Genomic DNA, 24,447 nt, shown 5'->3' with positions numbered 1-24,447 from the left:
CACATGCCTTTAATTGAATTAACTCACGAGCCAACAAGCTGAGTTTCGTTTACAAATCGAGTTTTCAAATTAGATTCAAGTTTAACTTGTTTAGCTCAACAAACGAATTTAAATGAGTTTTTATCAAATTAAATACCAAACCACTCATGAAGTATTCGACTTATTTACGATATTATTTATATTATGTTTGTCTGCTATCTAGCCTATAAATGGCAATCAAGTTAAGATTGAGAAATGCATGATAATATACTAAACAAAGCAATGTACCTAGCTATTTTGTATACAGATGCTTCGTATAAAGTATGACCGGGTCATAATTATAAAATACACAAACACACACCATGTATATGAGCAGGTTATCTTTATAATCAGAAGACTTATTCAAACGGGCAGTGCTTGAACTTCAACCAGATAATGCTTCTGCTCGCAGATTCCTCTCCGCTTTTGTAGAACAAAGTGTCAACCATTGGGCCTTTAAATTTGGAACAATCTCTCCACATCCAGCATTGAGCTTGTTAGCAAAACATTTGTTTTATCTGTGTCGCCGGAAGAAGATACGAGAAATATGGACAATACCCAGAACATGAGCTACAAAGCCGGCCAGGCCAAGGGCCAAGCCCAGGTGAGCTCAGCTCTGCTTCCATGCCTCTGCCTTTATATAACCCACACCACGTAATCAAATAAAGACGTATTTTGTTTCAGGAGAAGGGCAGCCAGGTGATGGACAAGGCCAGCGGCGCCGCCCAATCCGCCGCGGACTCCATGCAGGAGGTTTGTCGAATTGCTATCGGAAACCACTTTGTGAAAACATTTCCTTTTTCTACATAAACTGTGTCTGAAAATCATGCAATGCTATTGGTAACGTGTAGGCTGGCCAGCAAGCGATGGCTAAGGCGCAGGGTGCAGCTGACGCAGTTAAGGATGCAGGTCAGCGGCAACAAATGACAAACTCTTCATCGATCTCACTCTTAGGAGTTTAATTTCTTTGGCTTTCTTTCTTTCTTTCTGTTATTATCATTAATAATATTTTTAAATAATGTCAATTCCAACAACAACAGCCTCTTTGGTTGATCTGATTGCTTATCTTTGATTTCTCCCATGACTTGATTTTTTGTTCTCATTATCATTCTAATGATATCGCGTGATAACGTTTTTGATAATTTTTAGTATTCTTTCGTTTTTGATTTTTGTTATTCTTGTGTAGAAAACCTATGTTGTACGGAAACGAAAACGAGAAACATTTCCGTGGAAACGGATGTTTTTCTAAAAAAATAGACATAAATAAGATCCGAAACGGGAATAAAAAATGTTTCCGAAACGAGAAAACGACACCTCTAAAGTGTTTCCGTGCAACATAGTAGAAAACTACATTTGCCAACATTATCAATAATAATAATAATAAATTAAATTTTAAAATGTAAATGTAGATTATTTGTTACAATAATTAATATTCAAATAATGCTATCGCAATTACCATTTTTAAAAATACATATTATCTTTATGGGGTTTTTTATTGACAAATTATGATAAAATAGTAATTTTCTAGATGAAATAATTAAATAATGATTATTTATTAAAAAAAATAATCAATTCATATCACTTAGGAGTCTCATTTTCAAAATATCTTTCCTTTTAAAATAAGCCTTCTTATTGTTAATACTAAAAAATATAATTAAAAACTTAAGATTACGTTTAATTAGATGAAATGATTTTAAATAATAAGATAAATAAAATGAAAATGAGAATAGAATAAAATAATTATTTTATTCCATCGCTACATTTAGTGTAACAGCCTGGACTTTGAAGAATAATTAGTTAGTGAGTTTACGATGATTTGTGTGGTTATTGGTTAATTGTGAGATTGAGATGAATTAATTATAAATTATTAAAAAATTATGGCTATGAGGATATTTGTGGGATTTTGGAAGTTGGAAGTGGTTTAAATGCAAATGGATGTAAATAAAATGGCGAAGGAGCAGCCAGCCTAGCGGAGGCCCTGGCAGCTTAATTCCTTCGCCCCTCGGCCGATTCCTCTTCACTTGACGCTTATAAATAGCGGTGTTTCACCGCTGTGAATGCTTTGTAATTTTTAATGTGCGCAAAACTCTGCCTGTGTGTTTGTGTATGTGTACGTGAGGTATAAAAATATTTTAAATTTATTTAATAGTGTTATTTATGAATTAGTCATATGTTTAGCTAAATTAATTAGCGATGTATTGGTGATAATTAAAATTGATTGCACGTTTAATTAAATTATTTTTATTTTACGATTGTATAGGAAATTGAAACGTGTAACCAACGCGCAGCACGAGATTAACGCATTATACGATTTAATATGGTTTGCGTATAAATTTATTTTGGCATGACTTGTAATAGACTGTGAGAGAAGTGTCTAAGCATGGGGCTGTAGATTTGGGCCGTGTAAGTCTCGAGATGGGGTCCTAAATGAAATCAGTGGAGCCACCAAAATCCGAATTAGGGTGAGGTGGACAAGTCAGCATGCATGATGCACTTCACATTACTCTATAATTGTCATGTATTTTAATTTACTACAACTCATATTACACTTATTGAGTCCTCGGGACTCACCTCTGTATTTTCTCACTAATTCAATAGGTGGGTTGGGATCCAAGAAAGGGAAGGCGGTGCTGATAGATAAGCCGCCAGTTGGTAGTGACTGTTAACCGTGGGGGTGTGGGTTAACCTCGAATATTAATAATGTAATATAACTACTGTGTGTTAACTATGAGTGTCGGATATGGCTTAACCTGAAGTAAACCGGAACCAAGTTAAGGTTCCCACTATGAGTAAACTCAGTAGGGTAGGGAACTTGTACCTGTCGGCCACGGTCCGAAAACTGAGTTATGTTTAATTATATTTGATGGTTGAAGTAATTTATTAGGCTTGTTGATATAATTTATTTGAAATTGGATTTATGCTCCAAAGGCCTAATCAGGTACGAGGCTCGGGTGAGTTTCCGCTGTCTTCGCAATTAACTCTCGAGCTCTCGTCTGGTCGAAGGCGGCGAAGTCTGGACCCCACCTAGGGCGCCCATATTATCTTAAAGATTTATATTGACAGGGGCATAACCGTCCTTCAAGCAGATCGAGATTATAATGTAGGTTATGATGACACCCGTTAGTGGGACTGGGGCATCACATTTAGTATGAGTAAGGATCAAATGTTTGGTACATGCTTTTGATTTACTAAAGTGAAATGGTAAAAATAATTATTTGACAAAAATATCTGTTTACATTTTAAAAATTAAAAAAATCATATAAAAAGAATATTTAATTCTAAAAAGTCATATAATTAGCAAATATATGTTAAAAAATATTTTCCCTTTTTAGATAAAAATATTAAATAAAAATAAATTTGTATTTAAATTTTAAATAAAATTAATTTTAGTTGTGACAAGAAACAACAAAGGAATATCAATAGATAGACAATGGTGATGTGTAGGGGTGTGTAAATGGTCGATTCAGTTAAACCAAACTGATCGAGATTCACTAAGCGATTAAACCAAATCAATGAGCAAAACAAAATTGAATCGACTGATTAATCAAAAAATTGAATTAATTGATAATCGAAAAAATCAAACTCAAACCGTACGTATAAACTGAACCAAACTGATTAAACTGAATAAATGTAAAAAATTGAAGAAAATATAAGGGTCTGTTCTCTTTGTCATTTTCAGCCTGTTTTGAGTTTTCAGTTTTTCAAAACATTGAAAACGCGTTTACTTTGTTATTTTCAAAAATGTATTTTTCAAAACAACTTAAAATTTTGTAAAGAAAACCCAAAACAACATTTGTTGTTTTGGGCGTTTTCAGTGAAAATACACTGAAAATCGAAAAACACGGAAAACAACCTCTCCCTCTCCCTTTCCCCCACCCCCCAAAATCTCGAACAGATGTCTCTGTTCTCTCTCGCTCCTTCTGCTCTCTCTCAAGCATCTACTGTCGATCGCCCAGCCATCTCTATCGCTGCCATGGGCCACCGTCAACCTCGCTCGCCACCACCAAAAGCCACCGTCGACCACCTTCGCGCAGACCCACATATCTCATTTCTTCTCTCATTTCTCATCTCCTCTGTTCACGCCATGGCAGAAATCAGATCCAATCGGTGTCACCAACGACCATGGGCCTTGCTGCCTTCCTCATCATGGGTGATGGTCTTGGTCGTCATCGCTGTTCTTCGTTGTAGTTCGCCAATCGATGGTTTAAAGCCATTGCCATGGCCAATTGATTGAGTTGCTCCTTCTCAGCCATGGCGTTGGTCTCCTCCCCCCTTTCCTCTCGAACAGATCTCGCCGCGATGATGGGTGAGGAAAGAGATGGGGCGATCGGCGATGATGAGGAGGAGAAATAGAGGTGGTTGGCAGTGAAAGGAATAGGCGATGGTGGCGCTGGGATGCGCAGACAACCCTAATAGATGGAAGAAGATGGTCTCCTCCCTTCCTTTGCGATTTGTTTTGTTTTATTTTGTTTTGTGTTATTTGATTTTTTATTTTATTTTATTTAAATATTAAACTGAAAGAGATATTGTTTTTTTATATTAATTTTATTAATGATATTTTTAAGATTTTTATTTTTAATTTTATTTAAAATTTATTTTATAATTTAAAGTATTTGAATCAAATTTACAATTTACTAATAAATGTAAACAATTTATTTTGAATCAAATTCATTAAATAAAATAACATAATAACAAAAAAGAAATTGTTTTTAAAATTTCAAAACAAACGCGTTTTCTAGTTTTCTGTTTTAAGAAATAATTTTTCAAAATAACAAAGAGAGCGTGTTTTCAAAAATCTCAAAACAGACACTCAAAACACAAAACTCAAAATGAATTCAAAACTCAAAACTAAAACACAAAGAAAACACCACGTAAATGATCAATAGAAAACACAAAAAATATAAAAAAAATATTATTTTATAAATATTAAAATAATATTATTTTAAAATTTGATTCAATTAATCTAAGTAAATTGACCTTTTATTCTCCCTTTGTTGGTGGGCAACAAACAAGTGCAACTTTATACATATAACACTATATATTTAGAAGAAAAATATAAAAATACAAATATAACAATACCTCTTATTTCGCAGATTGTGAAGATTTTTCATCTATTTTTGTGATGAAAACTTTCATCATTTTGAAAAAATAATCACTCCATTCTTCTATAATAACCAAATAACCTTATGTTATAATTCCATCCCCAATCCCATTCTCTTGTCCTCCATTTGACTTAATCAAACATAACCTAAGAATTGTTACGACTCAATCGAGTTTTATTACTCTTCTGTAACTTGATTTAATAAAATATTTTTAAGTATAAAATAAGGCAAGCATCGACAAAAAAAGGGCATAACAAAATTAATGTTATGATAAATGTTTCAAAAATTAAAGAAAATATTTAAGAAAACGATCATATTAGGGATTAAATTTAAATCTAAACTAAATAAAATTCTTCGTGAATGAAATTAATTATTAAGAAATTCTTAATAAACACGTTCGAACATGAAATTTGAATTTAAAATAAAACTAATTCTAAATTGTTAATAAATAACATTAAGTCTAGCAAACATAAATTTAGCTAAGTTGATTTGTACACACATACAAGAAAAAAAGAAGTCATTTATAAGAAGATTAACATTTAAAACCTTATTTTGACATATTTTTAAGATTATTAATTATAGATTTTTTTTTTTGTTTAGCTATATCATATACAAATATTTTTAAATTAATGAATGAAATATAAAAAAACTACATAAATCTTGGAAAATATTTTTAAATTATAAAAGAATTTTTTCTCTACAAATAACTCAAATTAAGTAAAACCTAAATATTGGTGTAATTTACGCATCAAAACAAATGCAGTAACTCTCGAGTGGAAAATAATATGGTTATGCTATCGCCAGAGTAAGTTTTCCAATAAATAGTCAGGCACATCCCTTCATTGTGGTGGTACATCTTGCTGGAAATAGCCCTTTTTCCGTGGACTAACAAACGCAGTTTCAACCAAAACCCTAAAACCCTCGGCACTATCTGAGCCACCCCTTGTGCCCAATTCTCTTCATCCTCTCCGTCACATTTCAGTTCCTAACCCTAACCCTAGAGATGAGAAATCATCCATGGCGGCGTCTGCTTCTTTTCGGTTCGCACTATCAGTCTCAGCAACTTCACATTTCCAGAAACTTCTATATTCAATTGCACGCGCACCTCAGTGGCCCTACTCCCATTCGACATTTCTCTTCACTCCTAGTCTCACGTTCACTCTTCGTCTCCGAAATTCGAGACCTCAGAAGCCCTAGGTTCCGCTGCTTCTCCTCGTCAGAGCTCGCTATCGAGGACAAAGACTCGGATCACGTCGCCGTATTGACCGATATCTTCTCCAAGCATCCAGCAATTGTCGACGAGATCAAGCTCGAGTTGGATTCCAGTAACGTAGTTATTACCCACGAGCTGGTGTTGAAGGTTCTGCAAAGTCTCGGTACGGCCCCCGATGTTGCTCGGACGTTCTTCGATTGGGTTTCCAAAAGCGAAGGGGAGCGACTGAGCTCCAAGTCGTATAATTTGATGCTGCGCATACTTGGATCAAATGGGCACGTGAAGGAGTTCTGGGATTTGGTTGAGATCATGAAGACGAAAGGTTATGGAGTGTCCAAGGGAACACACACCATGGTTTTGGAGAAGTTTGAGAAAGAAGGATTGGATGCCGATTTGGATAAGTTGAAAGAATTGTATACTTCCGGATCAGTAGATAATTCGGTTGAGAAGGTATGTTCGAGGGTTTGTAAGGTGATTAGGCGGCAAGTATGGGGAGATGATGTTGAAAAGTGCCTACGCGAACTGAAGATTGAGTATTCGAGTGATTTGGTTGTGATGGTTTTGCGAAATCTTGGAACAGAACCTAATAAGGCAATGATGTTTTTCCGGTGGGTTCATGAGAGCAATCTATTTGAGCACGATGAGCGGAGTTTCAATGCTATGGCGAGGGTGTTGGGCAGAGAGGACTGCATTGAGGAGTTATGGAAGGTGTTGGATGAACTGAGGGGTGCTGGGTTTGAAATGGAGATGGAGACCTATATTGAAATTTTGGGAAGTTTTGTTAAGAGGAATATGATAAAGGATGCGGTGAATTTGTACGAGTTTGGGATGACTAGTGCAAACAGGCCCACTGTCCGGGATTGTACCTTTCTTTTGAGAAAAGTAGCGACTAGTAGGGAACTGGATGTGAATTTGTTTCTGAGAGTTGTAAAGGCTTTTACAGAGGGCGGTGACATGTTACCAAGCTTAACCATTGATGCAGTTATCAAGTCTTTAACCAGTGTTGGTAGATTTGGAGAATGCAATAGGATCTTGAAAGCCATGGAGAAAAGTGGTTTCTTACCTAGTGATATATTGCAGAGTAAAATTGCCTTTTGGCTTAGCAGTAATCGGAAAGCGGAAGAAGCTAGTGAGTTTCTAGATAATATGGAGGCATCTAGGGGTAACTTGAGTTATAAAACATGGATATCTTTAGTTGAAGGGCACTGTGTTGCTGGTGACCTGGATGAAGCTGCTGATTGTTTTCAAAGAATGGTTCAAAAGGAAGGGGTCTCTTCTGCTGGCTATGCTTTAGAGTTGTTGGTTAAGGCTTATTGCGTTAGGAGCAGAGCAATAGATGTGTGCAAGCTTCTGACTGATATGGTCAATGAAAAAGAGTTGAAACCCTCTCATCGTGCATACAAGGTATTGATAAACAAGTTATTGGTTCAGAGTGGGTTTAAAGAAGCTTTAAGCCTTTTAGGGTTGATGAAAAGTCAAGGTTACCCACCGTATTTGGATCCATTTGTGGAGTATGTTTCAAAGATTGGAACTGCCGAGGAGGCTATGATGTTTCTTCAGGCGATAACTGTGAAACGGTTTCCATCTACAGCTGTGTTTCTTCGTGTCTTTGAAGCATACCTGAATGCTGGAAGGCACGATGAAGCCCAGAATCTCCTTTCTATATGTCCGGGTTACATTCGGAACCATGCTGATGTTTTGAATCTCTTCTTTATCATGAAACTTAAACCTGCTGAAGCCGCTTCTGTGGCTGCTTAAAATTCAGACAGGTGTGCGTTGTATTGTATTTTTGCAGGACTGAAGTAGTTTGGCAATTTCTTCAAAATTTTTCTGGAGAGAAAAAATTTCTCTCACCGTTTTATATTCGTTGATTGTTGGAGGAAATCTACTTTGTTTAGTACCAATAAGATTTAGATGTTTTCCACTGATTTTTCTACAGTTGTCAGCCACATCTCAAGCAGCATTGTACTCATACTAGAAGTTTGCTATTCAATTGGCTGAAGCTCTACGTGTGGTACTTCTTGTTCAAGATTTTTAGCAAGTGCATTATAGGCTTTTAAACCTTTTTATCTTTATTAATTAGTTCTACAAATATTTCACTGTCTTGGCTGTTCTTCATATGGCCCTGGTCGTCATGATGCCTCATAAAATATTGGAAACAATGCAATCTGAATGCTTATGTTTGTTTTGTTTTTATATCTCTGTGGATGAAATGCTTGCCAGGTCCCAAGGTTTGTGGCTAGTCATGTTGTGCCAGTGAGTTTGAACCATTTGGAATCAGGGTTTGTAATTGTACAAGTTAGCTTAATTCATTTATTAATTTTTTGCAGCTAATTTCTGTCCGACATATTTAATGAGACATCCTTGAGTTGTAAACTTCAGTGTCTTACTTACCTTTGGAGACTGGTCAGGGCTTGTGATTGTATAACTGCTGTATCCCATAGGAATATGTACAGCTACAATCATTTACTTATTTATTTTTGCACTTAAATTTCTGTGCAGCAGATTTAGAGGCATCCTTGACTTGTGGACCTCACAGCATTACTTATTCAAGTTTTTAGTTAAATATTGTTACATATTTGTTATTCCCTTTCAGTTAGCATTGCATCTATGGGACAAATAATTTTGGTGCCGTAGCTTTTTATTTTTCTCTCAACTTAATGGTGAGAACTTGTTCTAAGGGCCTTACAAAAGATAAAGCCATAGATAAAAATGATTGGCGAGTTAGAATTCATGTAGCCAACACCTAATAGTGGATTAAGGCTTGATGTGGTGTTATTCTTAATGGTGAGAATTTCTTCAAAGCATAGGTGATACCTATTTTAGCAATTAGACAGCATGTGAAGAGTATTTTGCTCCTGCATTGCTGCTGTATTGGTGTTTTTCGGTCTTACATCCAGCCAAATTGCTCGTAAGGGTTTATAGAAATCAAATTATCAGAAGAATGAATTATAATTGCTATTGAAATTGTGGAGCACCTTGACAATTTGTCAAAACACATATAATTAATCTTTGATGAGAAAAAGTGGGATTTTTTTGTTTGCATGTTCTTGGACAAGTACTTAGGTTGGTTACTGCAACTCAAAACACGGCAAAGATTGCTCTATGAGAGTGAGGAGAAAAATACCAATCTAACATTAGTGGTGGTTGCAAGGTAAGGAGATGTATGGAAAAATATAAACCAAGAGAACTTTTAAAAAGACTTTGCATACATGCCTTAATAAGAATACTTTGAAAATGTATATATACTTATAGCTAAAAATAAAGCAAAGAAGACAATCAATGAACCAAGGTTAAAAGTTTATTAAAATTTGTACTGCTGAACTTGACACAAATAATGGATATATATATATATATATATGTAAATTTGCTAAAGCAAGAAAAAGGGAGATGGAATGAATATTTCTCTGAGTTATTCAATGAATGTGATAATTTTGAAAAAGACATATTTGCTTGAAAGAAGTGAAGCAAGCATTAAAGAAGGTGAACAATGGTTAAGAGGTTGAGTCAAATAATCTCTTTATCTTGTATCATTTGAATTCTGGATTGGAATGCTATTTGTGTTATCTTTCATGTTCTATTTGGGGCACTTTTCTCTGCTCTCAAATAGTTAATATGCAGTTATCAGCTTTGCTGTCTGCTTGATTAGACGTTTGAATGCAAAATTCTGTAGTGCTTCTGTACTTTGATGTGCTTCAGGGCTTCCTATGAACACCCTTTCCAGTTCTCATCAGTTTTACTTTATTTTGATTGTTTCTTGATGTATCGTCTATTTGTTTTACCTTTTTTTTGCTAAGAAATTAGGGAAAGGGGAAGGTGAACCCATAGTGGTTGCAAGGGGAGCTAAAATAGAGACTGTGGAAACAAAGGGCTGGCCCTGGCCCATCGACTTCTAACACGGCAATTGCTGACTGGGAAGAGGGCTATGGAGCCCTATATGCCAGGTGAACCCTTGCTCCAATGCTAGTATGGGACTTGCAAGCCCAAAGGCAACCAAGTCTTTTTTCCCGAGTAAGAAATTGGGGAAGGGGGAAGTTGAGCTCACAGAGCAGTTGCGAATGGAGCTGAATAGAAGCCACGTGGACACATTTGTTACACTTTTTTTACCACTGGCTTTGTAAACATCAATTGACCACAAAATGATTTATTGTGTAGGGTATTTAATTGTGGCTACCTTTCTGCCATTGTACCCTTGTTTATTAGAGGCTTCGTACTGCTTATTTTTCCCCTTCATAATTTATGCTTTCTTCTGGGTAAATTGTTTTTCCAATGTTTGCTACTTACAGGAATGGAAGGATTAGGAGAGTGGATGAAAAAAAGTCTTTAGGAAAAGAGTTAGATGAAGACCAAGAAAAACTTGGTTTAGGGTTTAGGGTTGGAGATCATGTAGCCAACTCCTCCTTGTGGGCTTAGGCTTTAAGGTTTAAGATTGGAGATCATGCCTGACTCCACTAAACTTGGTGGGAGCATTTTAAGCATGATATGAGTTATAAAAGTCTTTCAGAAGATATGACCATAGAATTGTGTTGTTGCTCATGTGGTTGTCGCTCTAGTTATTTTACAGCTGGTGCAGAAGTTACTGGAGTAATGTTTCCAGGCTGATGGGAAATTATTTATAGTTTAGCTGGTTTATGTTGGAAATAGTCTTGTGGCAACTGTGTCAGTTTCAATGAGATATGGATTTCTTAGAAAGTTCTGGAAATTAAGACTGCTTGATCCATCTGTGGGATTTTTTCCACATATCATGAAGAGTTGTGTGATATTGTTTATGGACTTAAGAGAGAAAATGGTGCTTGGTTATTTGATTTATGCCTTTCATATTTTGTGGTTACTACTTTTTCTTCTCAATGCAAGAGGACCATAATGCTTCTAGGAAAAAAGGCAGAAAAGAAATTTCTGTTGGTTGTTCAGCTTACTTCTTTGCAACTTTATGCATTTGTGAGATCAATTTACTAGTGTAGAAGTTCTTTTTAAGCTTTGCCACTTAGAAGAAGCCATGTTTCTTTTGACTCTGAAAGATAGGTTTCATATTGGGAACAGGTTAATTTCATATTGGGAACTGGTGCCATTCAAAATACCGTTCTCTGAATTTGGATTTCTAGACTTTCTGTTTAAACCAGAGCTTTATTTTGAAATCCGGATCTGACAAGTGATATGTCAGGTTGTAATGTGGCTCAGGTTTTTGGTTGGTCTCAGGATCTTTTTTGTCTCTGGAAATATTAATTCTATGGCAAGGGTTTCAGTTTTTAGTTTTGGTTTTGGTTTTTATTTGTCTGGAACATGCATCTTGACTTGCTGGAGGGGACAATGGTGGTGAGAGCACTTCGGTTTGGTTTTGATTTTTATCAAAATTATAACCAAATTAAATTTAAATTATTAAAACTAAAATTAAATTATTATCTATTGATTTTAAAAATTAAAAATTATAACCAAATCATTTGATTTCGATTTTAATCATGATTTTTTTAATTTGATCCATACTAACAAATAAAAATAAACTCTTACAAATAGTATTCATAATTTTTTTTTATAATCTTACAACAAATAATGACAAATTTTAATAAAATTACATTCTTCTTATATAAGTTACAAATTAACTTTAAATTTCTTAAATATAATTATTTGATTGATAAAAATAAAATAATTTAAGATTAAATTTTATTTTTATTTATTAATTATTTTATAAATATTAAATATTTTATATATTTGTAATGCATTAGTTAAAATACTTATAAAAAAATACATTAATTAATATATATTATATGTATATATAATATATTAAATAAATAAATATTATATATATATATTTGATTTGGTTTGGTTAGGTTATCTATACAATCGGTTTGATTTCGATTTGAGTTTTAGTTTGAATTTAGTGAAAATCATAATCAAACCATACCCATTAAAATAATGTTTATTTTTTCTCTAAACCAAATCATTACCCAGCCAAACGATTTTTAATTGTGTTGACCAGTTCGATTTCGATTCGGTTCTTCACGATTTTGGTTGCAATTGTCATTCCTAGTAAGAGGGTAGGGAGGGAGAAGAAAAATAGAAATAAAATGAAAAATGTGAAAACCTTTTGGCTGTTTTCAAAATTTTCAAAGGTTTTTTAAAATTATAAAATTTAAAAAACTAAAACAAGTAATCAAATGTAATTCTTTGGTTTTCTTTGTTAAAATAACAGGTAAAATAAAATACTGAAAACCCATGCCTGTTTAGTTGAAATAGCCTCAGTTTCTTGGGAAATTATTTAATAGAAAATGGAAAATTAGAAAACTTGCTCAAGTAAAAAAAAAAAAGAATAGAAAATGGAAATTTGGAAAATACTGTTCTCCAAACTTGAATCGAACTTGGAGAACTCTTAAAACGTGTTTTCTAGTTTTTCCTTACTAATTTAGAAATTGTTGACGTTCAAATTTGATCGATTGTGATTCGTCAACCCGTGCTGATAGAATGACCTGAGTGTGAGGGGTTGAAGTAATGGCACAATCAATCAAACAATGCACCAAAATTTTATGTGGTTCAGCCGTAATGAAGTCTAGTCCAGGATTGAACTCTGATTATTTTTTTGCAAAGTGACAGTGTGTATTTTTTATCATGTTTGTACAGTGACTTTTGATTCTCTATTTATAGTGTGGGGTATTGACAATTTACACAAAGTTTGAAGCAGTGGGGCCACATCGTGAGGGACAATATCTCCATAAAACATGGAGTAAAAGTTTTCGTACCATGTGTGGACTGATTTTCATGGATAAGGATAGGTAGACATCAAATCTAGTTATTCTGCTTCGTGGTCTTCTTTGCGAGTTGATCGGGTTAATTAGAGAGCTAGAGCTATCACTAGGAGCTCGCTTGCTATCGTAATCAGAGCTCGCACTTTAGCAATCATGCGACCTCGCAGAGATAGCTTTGGCCTTGGGCCCATTTGGAATTTGAGAGGTTGAGCCTTATCGTTAGACCATTCCTAGCCCACAACAGTTTATACAATAGCCCGAGACAGTTCAAAAAATGCCCATAACAGAAATTTAGAAAATGATGTTTTCTGTAATTTTTTTCTCAAATTATCTTCATCTCCTACTCTTAACACAAGTTACATAGAGAAAATAAGGATGCGTTCTCTTTGTTTTTTAATTTTCAATTTTGAGTTTTGAATTTATTTTTAATTTTCTATTTTAGCAGTTTGTTTTTAGAAAATTAAAAACGCGTTTACTTTGTCATTTTAAAAAATTATTTCTTCAAACAGAAAATTAGAAAACTCGTTCTCTTTGAAATTTTGAAAATAATTTTTTAATGATATTTTGAGTGTATGGATCTCAATGAAAATATGACAAAAGATAGAAATACATGGCAATCTAGAATTCATGTAGCCGACCCCACATAGTGGATAAATGCTAGATATGTTGTTGTTGTAATTTTTTAATGATATTTTATTCAAAAAATTTAATTATTCAGTAAATTAAAAATATTTAATGTTAATATATTATTAAAAAATATATATATTTTATAGTTAATAAATTTTGTAATGTTTTTTTCCATTACAATAATAAAATATGAATAAATAAATGTGTTTTGAGTTTAGAGTTTGTTTTGGATGAAAACACTCAAAAATAATTTTTTGTTGTTTTGAGTTTTTTTTATATTTATATTTTTATTTTTAAAAACAGTAAAGAGAACGAATTTTTATTAGTTTAGAAAATCAAAAACTAAAAATGACTTGAAAACAACAAAGGATGAATGCAACCTTATTTCTTTGTTTTTTGAACATATGTTGCAACTTTTAGATTGAAAATTAGTTTTTTACACGAATAACAGTTGAATGTGTTTTCCAAATTTTTTATAGAAGGTGAAAACTTAAATTTTGAAAAAATTTGAAGATAAAAAGCTGGAAAACATTTTTCACAACCAAACAGCCCCAAAAAATCTACCAAATGGGTCCTAACTTTTTCTAGGTTGGAGACTTGGGAGTTTTTCCTGTAATGATTTTGTTTGACCCTAATAATCATTAGCAGCGTAAAAAGTTATAGCATTTGCGTGTTTTTCTTTACTTTAAAGAAAAGGTTCAGATTCCATTTCCTTGGTAGCAAATATATTGTGGCTGGGGATACAGATTGCATCCGATGATCCATCTTATTTGTGTCTTTTGAATACTCCTTTGTAATCTTAATCAACTAACTAATGGCTGGCACTAGTTATTTGGCTTGTCAACAACACTATAGTTTCTTGAGCTTTTAAAATTAACAAAGCTTACTATCGAGACATATTGTGGGGGACTTGCTGTTTTGGGATTGTATTGGTGGGGACTCCATGCTGAGACCCACTTGCTTTGTTTCTTTACCCTCCTGTGTACGATTCAAAATCTACATATAAATACTTGCAGACCTTATCATGCTCATCTGAACTGTGAGTACTGTGTGTAAATTGTATAGCAAATCAAATAATCATATTGTTTTCCTCGTGATGGAAGCCAGAGATACACATTGCTTATATTGTAGTGATGCCTTCATATTTCTCATGTTGAATAAAGAACAGGGTGTTGGGTGGCTGTGGCTGCCAGGAAAAACCTGTTACTTTTTTACTGTATTAGATGGAGGATTAGACTCCACGTAGTGACATTAAAGCTTGATATGTTGTTTAGATGGTGGATTAGATTCTAATCTACCCAAATCTTTTACGTAAATGCTTGAAAGTAGGATTTTTTAATGGATAGGAAAGAGAAAGAATTTAATATTTGTATGTATGCACAAAAACATTTATTTTCCTCTCTTTTAATTTCTCTTTGCTTGAAACACCCAAATTGCCGAACTAAACGAGACACGAGCTCCATTTAGTGCTACAATATCTTTGTCTGAAGTTCCTGGCTATGATGGGTAACTTGCAGTTATGATGCTAGCAGAGGAAGGCCCTGAATATGGTTGGTAGGTAGGAAGTTCAGAAAAGCAAGTTTCTATGTTGCAGTCTTTGTGGTTGGCATTGTGAGAATAGTTGGCTTGGATTACCTTGGAACGTACTAAAATCTATAGATTATTATTCATTAGTTAACATGGAGACGTCATATATACGTGTGCATGTGCGAATATGCAGGAATTAGGTATATTACAAGCATGCTTCTGCTATTTATGAGGAAAGTGACACTACATTCTCACTACTGTATGGGTTTTTGTTATGGTCCTCGTTGTCAATGTTATCTTGGTATATGTATGAAATCAAGTTGGATACCGCAACTTTGTAGTGCGTGGAGGGTAGCTGAATGAGACCTATCGATGAGCAAAACGCAGTGAGTGCGACTCAACAAGGCATTCTGAGGTAATTTTTTTTTTTCTGGTTCTTGTCACACTGCAGGTTTTCTTTTTTGTATAATTTTTTGTTGAGGATAGATTACCTTGAAAATCTTAGTTGGAGGCGTTCCATGTGAGAGATGATTCTCAGAATGTAGGTAAAAAACAAAGGACAACTGATGTTCGTACAACCCATATGACAAAAATTGCCATCATCTCGTGATGATTTTAGGGGTGAATCTGAATGCAGAAGGGGACCAGGGAAAGATGGCAGCCTCTCAAAACCTTATCTCCACGCCAAACATCTTTTATTTATCCATGTTGTTAGGGGGCAATATAACCCAAACACCTATAATTGATCCATAATGTTAGCAGTCAATTCCTTCATGGATTTGGAGCACATCCCCAGTTCATTGGAGCAGATATAGGTTGCGGATGCCATAGAAATGTAGTCTCTATATGAAATGATGTGATTTTTTTATGTTGATTTATTCGAGCAAATAACTTATTATCATGTCTCATTTCTTAGCTCTAAAACTTTGTAGAGATATCAATTTCATACAAGGATGATGTTTGTGGAGTCATATATTATCTGACATGTTGGTTTGCTGTGGGGCGCATGCGATGAAAACTGGGTGATTTTGCTGCCATTAAGGTTGTGTTAACCATAACAGAACCTGGAAGCTGCCTCAATCATTACGTTGTATTTGATGAGCATAAATGACAGTCACCTTGTAAGGTCTCAGAGTAGAAACTTTAACAGAACATGTTATTGCAAGAGAAGGCACGAAGCAAATTAACGGCTCTTTAAGGGCTTTCTCAAAATGCTTTTACTTCATTATATTACAAGAGAAAACATAGGACCAGTGTCTTTACTTGATTATAATGCAAGAGAAAACATAGGACCCCATTGTCCCCTGATTGAAGCTCTCTATATCCCATGTTTTGCTGGCTTTCTTTCTTAGGCTATAATGTTCACTGGCCAATGGCCCTTCTTTCATGGTCAGAGATTGTGATCCTGCTTTTATAAAGTGAGCCAATTAAAAGCTCAAGGAGGGCCAAAAGCACAACACTGTGATTACAATTATTATGATTACTACTGGATAAAGGGTGTTAAGATGTTTGAACAACCAGGGGAAAGTGGAACCATTGAACCGCACTGGACAACATTATTAATGAGGTTTTAATGGCATTTGATGATGAAGGGCCAGCAACTTAGGGCTGCTAGAAAAGATAGAAAGGCGGTGTTTCAGCTGTTATAAAGGAATTGGAGCGAGGAAGGGGGGTTTTACAGAGTGGCTTTTGGAGAAATGGGGGACAAGATGGGGATGGCTGAGTGTGTAAACTTGGTTCGGTTGCTCTGTCTCTGTGAGGTCTTAGTCTGAGTAGCAATGCCAAACTCAGTACCCATGTGGTAATGTGACCTTTGTGTTGGAAGTGTGGGAAAGCTGAAGCTGAAATTGAAGCTTCTTCCCTCCATTCTTACTTCATCAACTAGCAAAAAGAATGATTATTGCCTGCAAATTCGTCAGGATTATGCTCAATTTGTTCACCTCCGCCTTCCATTATCCTGTCATGTTGGTTTATAAGGAGAAACTTTTATGCACAAATATTATCATACTGATTCATCATATTAAAAATGTCAAGGATACATTACACTTCGATGGTACTTTTTGTCAAAAAATGATGTAAAAGACGAAAGAAATATGGATCCAAGTGTTGTTCCATAAACAAACCCACAAGTGCATTATTCTATGACTAGAGTTGTAGCTCCATTATTTCATCAACTTTCAACCTAATGCCCGAAAAGGAAGAGCTTTCTCTTATTCTCAACCAACTATAGCCCTGCAAATAGGTAATAATTTTAACTACAAATGTTGCAAGCGAGAAGCGGTTGTCTCAATCCTTTTGGAAAAGCTCATAGCAGTCTCAATATAAAAAAGATAACAACAATTTTCTCTCCACTATGGTTTAAACTTCACATATTTTTGTGTGTTGTGTGTTTTTTCTTAGTACCCTTAATTTGTCTTATTGAAGAATAGTGGATACATATTCTTATTGATAACACCCCCCCCCCCCCCCAAAAAAAAAAAAAAGCCAATTTCTAAAGTTGGTTTGGTGATTAGAGAGACCAAGCATATGTATATATATATATATATAGAGAGAGAGAGAGAGAGGGGGGGGGGGGGGTGGGGGTCCAAGCATAATGGTCCCCAAATTACACCAAAGGGAGGATCTATCTAGGAAGCTCCTCTTTTCTTGAATTGCAGAGAAGTGGTAAAGAAAGGGACAATAATGCCCAGCTGTGTTAAATCCATCACTGTATAATAAGCTATACATTTTTGTCATTTTGCTACATTAAAGCACTCTGTTCTGTTCTTGTGTTTAGTCAATTTCCACCTTTTCTTTTATTTGTAATCTTTTCCTTAGTTTGTATGCATGATTTGAGGTGCTGTTTGGGTACAGGCGCAGAGCTGCCCCCAACTTTGCTTTGACCGGTCAGATCAGGCCCAGTGAGCTAATAATTCCATTCCCCAAACAAAACAATGCTTACAAACTACAAACTTACAAAATTTATCGAATGCTACGCGATCACATAAACCCTTCATACCGTTATATAATATAATAATAATATGATAACTATAACTGAACTAAGCTCATGCTTCTAATTTCTATGACTATATATGGTTTGCTTATACATAAAATAAAAGGACTCTTCAACGCTTTTTCGTATTTTTTTTTATTATTATTGAACATAATTCCTAATTATTATTATTTTTTTGGTGTAAAAATACTTAGTACACGCATAATAATAATAATAATAGTTTACAAATTAAGTGCAATAAGAAAAGAGTGTTTTTATTTTATAGAAAGTAAAATGAAAGAGAAATGAGAGTTGAGAATTTTGTTATAGAAATAAAATTATTTTTAAACGAGTAAATTATTGCTACACTCACTCTTTGTAGTTCATATTGTTTCCTTTTAGTTTTAGAGGTGTATATGATTTATTTATTAATCCCATTCATTAGTCCAAGTAACGTTTTAAAGTAAATACAGCATAAAAAAATCAAAGTAAATCAAAGAGTTTGAGCGTTATCCCTATCTACCTCCAAATATTTTTGCAGAAGGAAAAGGAAAAAAAATGAGCAAAGAGACTAATCTTAGATGAAAGATGAGCAGCAAAAAAATAATGAAGGAAAAGGAAAGTAGAAATTGTGAAGAGAGGGAGGAGGTAAATGGGTTATGGGGATGGCAGCTTTTGCTTTTTAAAGCGGTTCTCTTTTGGGTTATTTTGATTCATTTTGTGGGCATGACTGTCTGCTGAAGAAAGGGGAAGCGTGGGATTGCTAAGCTGAAAGTGGTGCATGGAATCAATAAAGCAAAACCCACCTCTCATCACCCAATAAAAGTAAGCATAAAATAATGGTAAAGAAAAGCCAAGCCAACAAAGATCCTCCTCCCCGTCTCTCTCTCATAGATAGGTCATGGTATTCGCCACTGATGCTTACCAAATCCACCATCAATCTGAAACCATTTTCTCGAGATTCCCATATTCTTAATTTCTTAAAATAAATTTTTAAGGATTTGGGACATTAATGAATGGCTGAACTCGGGGTATGTTTGATTCCTTACTGTGACAATGCCACAGAGAGATCCACTCCCTCTTGGCCTTCTCTCTGTGGATCCATATTGTGCTGCAACCTTTTCTTAAGCTGAATGGTTTTAGAAAATCCAATAAAAACTAGCAAGATCAGAAAATCTGAAGCATAGTCGTCCGGAAAAACAGATGGCTGAGCCTCACCTGTGAAGAAATTTGGTCTTGTGTGTAGTATATGTGTATATATATATATATATATTTGCTTTGTTTTGGCTTTTGGCTTTTGTCTTTTTACTTTTTTATATTTAAAATCCAGGGGCATGGATAGAAAATTTTCCATGTATCTCGTCTAGGCAAGTGCATGATTGACTCACCAGGAGAATTACATTTACCTTCCCTGCCTTTTGAATTTTAACTAGTTTTGGTTTATTTTCTTCACGATGGCAATGATACATTCGTTTCTTTATAGACCCCTTACCCGGTGGCAGGCACGCTAGTTCACTTTTCAGCTGCACAAGACATGAGTGTTTTTCTTGGGTCTGACAGAAGATTTTTAGTGGAATGGATTTCTGGGTTGGAAGGCTCTGATCAGGAGATTACATTAAACAGAAGAAACCCTTGTGAAGCATGATCTTGAAACTGGTTATCTCAATCTCAATTAACTGGTTCTAGGAACCGGATTGCCTTTGTTTTGTCTGTGAATCATATTTCAGTTCAAATGGGTTGGAGAAGCAGAGAGGCTGCCTTGCGAGTTCTGGTGTTTTTCTGGTTTTGGACTTCTGCAAACAGTTTGCTTTCTCCCAAAGGCGTGAACTTTGAAGGTAAGTTGAAAGCTTTGTTTTCTAGTTTGCTTCGTTTTCCCATACCCACAATAGAAGGATGTGCGTTTCAGCTTCTGAAACTCTGAAACTGGAGTTTCTTCATTTGGGTGCTTCTGTTTCAGTGCAAGCCTTAATGGGTATAAAAGCTTCCCTGGTGGATCCTCATGGGGTTCTTGATAATTGGGATGGGGATTCTGTTGATCCATGTAGCTGGACTATGGTCACTTGCTCTGCTGAGAGTCTGGTCGTTGGCCTGTAAGTCCCAATTCGAAGTTTAATCTTTCTTCTTCTAGTCCAAGACAGATTAAAAGAAGAATTCTTCACCATGAAAAGATTCAAAAATCTTAATGATGATGTTCCTAATTGTAGAATTGTTTTCTTCTGGTCTTGCTGTAGGGGGATTCCTAGCCAAAATTTGTCTGGCACTCTTTCTCCAAGTATAGGCAACCTAACAAATCTCCAGATTGTGTGAGTATGCAAATATGTGTGTATATATATTTATAGCTGCTTTTTAGAGCTTCAAATTTGGAAATTGGATTGCTTGTTCCGTGTCACTGTCTGATGGAGAAGAGGTTCTGCTGCAGGCTCCTACAAAACAATAACATTAAAGGTCCAATCCCACCAGAGATTGGAAGGCTCTCAAAGCTTCAAACTCTTGATCTTTCTAACAATTTAATGAGCGGCAAGGTTCCCTCTTCGCTAGGTCACTTGAACAATCTTCAGTACATGTAAGAATTAATCTTTTTGTTCTTTTCCAGATAGAAACATATGCTTAAACTGTTACAGATTGTATTTAGAAGAATGGTCAAAAATTTGATACGGGTTTATTGAACTGGGTTCAGGAGGCTCAACAATAACAGTCTCTCAGGAGGGATTCCAGTGTCACTGGCCAACATGTCCCAGCTTGTATTTCTGTAAGTTTCTTGGAATTCTATCATTCATGCACAGTTTTTGTTCAACTGTTTAAAAAGCCCATCGAACTAATGGCCTTGATTTGATTCCAGGGACTTATCTTACAACAATTTGAGCGGTCCTGTACCCAGATTTCCTGCTAAAACATTCAGGTGAACTGTTTTGACATTCTTTTCATTTCTATTTCTCTCTGGAAAGGAAAAATGGCATACTGAAGCTTTCTTTGCCCTAAATTGTCTTATGTTATTGCAGCATTGTCGGTAACCCTCTGATCTGTGCAACCGGGTCCGAGAAAGATTGTTATGGAACCGCATTGATGCCAATGTCCATGCCATTGAATGGTTCAGAAGGTATCAGATCTGAAATTTCTCGATAATCCATTATCTATATTGTAATTCCATGCTCTTTTGGAAGGCAAGTTTGGTAGTAATGATAAAATTGCTCCCTTGTGACCAGAAGGTCATGGGCTCGAGTTGTGGAAATAACCTCTTTGCTAAAAGGTTGGGGAAATGTTGTATATAGATACGACTCTCGCTTGACTATCGCAATGTAGGGAGTCTCGTGTACTGGGGATGCCATTCAATTCCATACTCTTTTGGTTATTCTGGATACTGGGAAATGTGTGATTGTCAGTTTGTTCTTGATTTGGTGTCCTACACCTGTTTTGCTGTTTTGATTTCTATTAGTTCATATTTCAACATTATTGTCTTCTGAAATGTTTCTGAATATTGGGTGAAGGTGCAATGCCTGTGGGCAGACCAAGAAATCACAAAGTTGCGCTTGCCTTGGGCCTGACCCTTGGTTTCATCTGTTTGCTCATCCTTGGAATTGGGGTTCTGTTACAGTGGAGGCAAAAACGAAACCAGCCAATCTTCTTTGATGTCAATGGTGTGTAACAGATAAGAAACTTTTACTTATCAAGTACTAAATTCTACATAAAATGATGATTATAGGGTAGAAAATGGCCCCCTTTCGCTAACGCAACACCTCTTTGGAACTTCAGATCGGAATCACGAGGAAGTATCCCTTGGAAACTTGAGAAGGTTCCAGTTCAGAGAGCTTCAAGCTGCAACTGACAATTTCAGCAGCAAGAACATACTAGGGAAAGGTGGTTTTGGAAATGTTTACAAAGGCTTTCTCCGAGACGGGACTCCTGTGGCTGTGAAGCGGCTCAAAGATGGCAGTGCCACCGGAGGAGAAAGGCAGTTCCAGACAGAAGTCGAGATGATCAGCCTGGCAGTCCATCGGAATCTCCTTAGGCTATATGGGTTTTGTATGACAGCAACGGAACGGCTCTTAGTTTACCCTTTCATGTCCAATGGCAGTGTTGCTTCTCGTCTAAAAGGTAATCTGCAAATGCATTAGTTTTCTTCATTGAACTCTCTTGCTATACTGTTGATTCCATATTTACTGAATCAGAAATCTATGTAACTTCTGGCAGCAAAGCCAATCTTGGATTGGGGCACTAGGAAGAGGATATCATTAGGAGCTGGAAGGGGCTTATTATACCTCCATGAGCAGTGTGATCCCAAGATAATTCACAGGGATGTAAAAGCTGCAAACATATTGCTAGATGAGTATTGTGAGGCAGTCGTAGGAGATTTTGGATTGGCAAAACTTTTGGATCACCAGGATTCGCATGTGACAACAGCTGTCAGGGGCACGGTGGGCCACATAGCACCAGAGTATCTCTCTACCGGCCAGTCTTCCGAGAAGACAGACGTCTTCGGATTTGGGATTCTCCTCATTGAATTGATCACAGGACAGAGAGCCTTAGAGTTTGGCAAAGCTGCTAACCAGAAAGGAGCAATGCTTGATTGGGTGAGTGCACTATCACTTGTTTCATCCTTCAGTTAGCTAGAAATTCAGCTATTATTTGTCTAGGGAGGCTTATCATTCATATATGATTGCAGGTGAGGAAGATCCATCAAGAAAAGAAGCTTGATTTGCTTGTTGACAAGGACTTGAAGAATGACTATGACCGGATCGAGCTGGAGGAAATGGTGCAAGTGGCTCTCTTGTGCACCCAATACCTTCCAGGACACAGGCCTAAGATGTCTGAAGTGGTTAGAATGCTTGAAGGAGATGGGCTGGCAGAGAGATGGGAAGCTTCTCAGAAAGTTGAAGCAACTAAATGCAAACCCTATTCGCTCTCCTCATCGGAGCGATACTCAGATCTCACTGACGACTCCTCGTTGCTTGTGCAGGCCATAGAACTCTCTGGCCCCAGGTGATCAATCGCTGCTTATGTTCTTCTGAAAGTTTAGTACAAAATCCCGAAATTTTGAAAGTTGAAGTTAAAAAGTTCCATTTATCTGCAGTAGTAAGTCCAAAGCCAAAATTGAGATTATATTGTTGTATAGTAGCAGCATATCATAGGCCCAAAGGGCTTTGCCTTTGCTATTGTTTCCTTACTGTACAGACCTTGATTTGGGGAACTGATATGGATTAGATTGAGAGTTTCTTATGTTCTTTCATTTGAGTGGAGATGCTTTGAGTGATAATACACACACACACACACACACACACACACATATATATATATATATTATTGAAGCTCTGAAAGTGTCTCAAATCCCTCAGCAAAATAGGTAAAAAGGTTAGTAGATTTACCATGGCTGTTTGAATGTCTTACTGCAGCCTTCCTTTTTGTATTCTGAGTTCCCATATAGGGCTCTCTAATTCATCCTTTTGAACAATGTGACCTGTTTAATTACAACATTGAAAGGAAACAATCAAACAAACTAATCATTGATTTGAGGTGCTTTTGGCTCAGAAAAAACCACTAACTAATCATTGCACAATTGATCAGATGGATCTTACGGTCTTCATTTGTACTTCATCCTGGGCTAATGGTCATAACTCATTCTAAGAAGTCAGAACCACTAAACAGTTTTAAAACAAATTGAGAATGACCATCAGTGAATCTAATGTTGCTTGATGCCCTCCAAAAACGTCTAAAAAGTACATAACTTGGATATATATATGTATATAATTTATAATAGTAGGTACTACGAGGAAGAGACTTGATAGAAATAAAAATATTATTTTTAAAAAATTAAAAAATAATCATTTTATAAAGTAAAGATAAGATTATGTACAAAGCAACCTTCCTTCCTTTCTCACAATATATTAGCTACTCCATGGGACTGAGCACCTCTCGCGTCAAGTCAAGAATCAAACCTACCACTACTGCACAAATGTGTTCTCATATCTAATCATTTCCATACAATCAAGCTCTAACCCATGGTACAATTGTCAATTGTCCCCTTCTACTACTCTTTTGTTTTTCTCAACGCTCAATTTGTTGTGAGATGGCGTTCTTTCACATAACATGAGACTGATGCAAACATCAGCTGGTAATTTGTGGCATAGCCCACGTAGCCCAAAAACAGAAGCTTATCCTTTACTTCAAATCTTTGACAACTACATTACATTTGGCAATTCCATGTCCCCAAACAAAGCGTTAGGCTGAGTTAGTGACACGATTTCTTCAACTTATATT

The 24,447-nt window shown here is 35.7% G+C and overlaps 3 protein-coding genes across 6 annotated transcripts; all 3 read left to right on the top strand.

Annotated features, from left to right (window-relative positions):
- The first annotated feature begins 489 nt into the window (after window positions 1-489).
- LOC127804843 (stress-induced protein KIN2-like) lies at window positions 490-996 on the top strand. The gene is made up of 3 exons (XM_052341886.1): window positions 490-622; window positions 703-771; window positions 870-996. Exons 1-3 carry the CDS (start codon window positions 566-568, stop codon window positions 978-980), a joined length of 237 nt encoding a protein of 78 aa, XP_052197846.1. The 5' UTR covers window positions 490-565; the 3' UTR covers window positions 981-996.
- Window positions 997-5,990: 4,994 nt separating this feature from the next.
- Window positions 5,991-10,581, top strand: LOC127804865 (pentatricopeptide repeat-containing protein At3g02490, mitochondrial-like). Of its 4 annotated transcripts, XR_008023758.1 has the most exons (3): window positions 5,991-8,102; window positions 8,273-8,347; window positions 10,131-10,581. XR_008023758.1 is itself a non-coding variant. In XM_052341924.1 (2 exons), the coding sequence occupies exon 1, from the start codon at window positions 6,124-6,126 to the stop codon at window positions 8,089-8,091; it is 1,968 nt and encodes a 655-aa protein (XP_052197884.1). In that variant the 5' UTR covers window positions 5,991-6,123; the 3' UTR covers window positions 8,092-8,102; window positions 10,138-10,581. The 4 variants fall into 4 exon arrangements, 3 of the variants coding, with proteins under 3 accessions (XP_052197884.1, XP_052197881.1, XP_052197882.1); XM_052341924.1 differs by lacking the exon at window positions 8,273-8,347 and having other exon boundaries at window positions 10,138-10,581; XM_052341921.1 differs by lacking the exon at window positions 8,273-8,347.
- An 8,667-nt stretch (window positions 10,582-19,248) lies between these two features.
- On the top strand, window positions 19,249-23,414 carry LOC127803597 (protein NSP-INTERACTING KINASE 1-like). The gene is made up of 11 exons (XM_052339964.1): window positions 19,249-20,030; window positions 20,153-20,285; window positions 20,427-20,498; window positions 20,615-20,758; window positions 20,873-20,944; window positions 21,035-21,094; window positions 21,195-21,292; window positions 21,681-21,830; window positions 21,946-22,287; window positions 22,384-22,763; window positions 22,856-23,414. Exons 1-11 carry the CDS (start codon window positions 19,928-19,930, stop codon window positions 23,174-23,176), a joined length of 1,875 nt encoding a protein of 624 aa, XP_052195924.1. The 5' UTR covers window positions 19,249-19,927; the 3' UTR covers window positions 23,177-23,414.
- Window positions 23,415-24,447: the final 1,033 nt, after the last annotated feature.

This window comes from Diospyros lotus, chromosome 6 (assembly GCF_014633365.1).
Source record: "Diospyros lotus cultivar Yz01 chromosome 6, ASM1463336v1, whole genome shotgun sequence".
Taxonomy (NCBI): Eukaryota; Viridiplantae; Streptophyta; class Magnoliopsida; order Ericales; family Ebenaceae; genus Diospyros; species Diospyros lotus.
Note: the sequence above shows the minus strand (reverse complement) of the source record. Positions and strands in the feature narration are given on the sequence as shown.

Bases quoted from the DNA above. Each gene is read 5' to 3' on its own strand.
- LOC127804843 (XM_052341886.1), top strand. From the start codon at position 566: ATGGACAATACCCAGAACATGAGCTACAAAGCCGGCCAGGCCAAGGGC. The intron at 623-702 runs GTGAGCTCAGCT...ATTTTGTTTCAG, and splicing joins AGGCCAAGGGCCAAGCCCAG to GAGAAGGGCAGCCAGGTGAT. The intron at 772-869 runs GTTTGTCGAATT...GGTAACGTGTAG, and splicing joins CCGCGGACTCCATGCAGGAG to GCTGGCCAGCAAGCGATGGC.
- LOC127803597 (XM_052339964.1), top strand. From the start codon at position 19,928: ATGGGTTGGAGAAGCAGAGAGGCTGCCTTGCGAGTTCTGGTGTTTTTC. The intron at 20,759-20,872 runs GTAAGAATTAAT...AACTGGGTTCAG, and splicing joins TTGAACAATCTTCAGTACAT to GAGGCTCAACAATAACAGTC. The intron at 20,945-21,034 runs GTAAGTTTCTTG...ATTTGATTCCAG, and splicing joins ATGTCCCAGCTTGTATTTCT to GGACTTATCTTACAACAATT.
- LOC127804865 (XM_052341924.1), top strand. From the start codon at position 6,124: ATGAGAAATCATCCATGGCGGCGTCTGCTTCTTTTCGGTTCGCACTAT.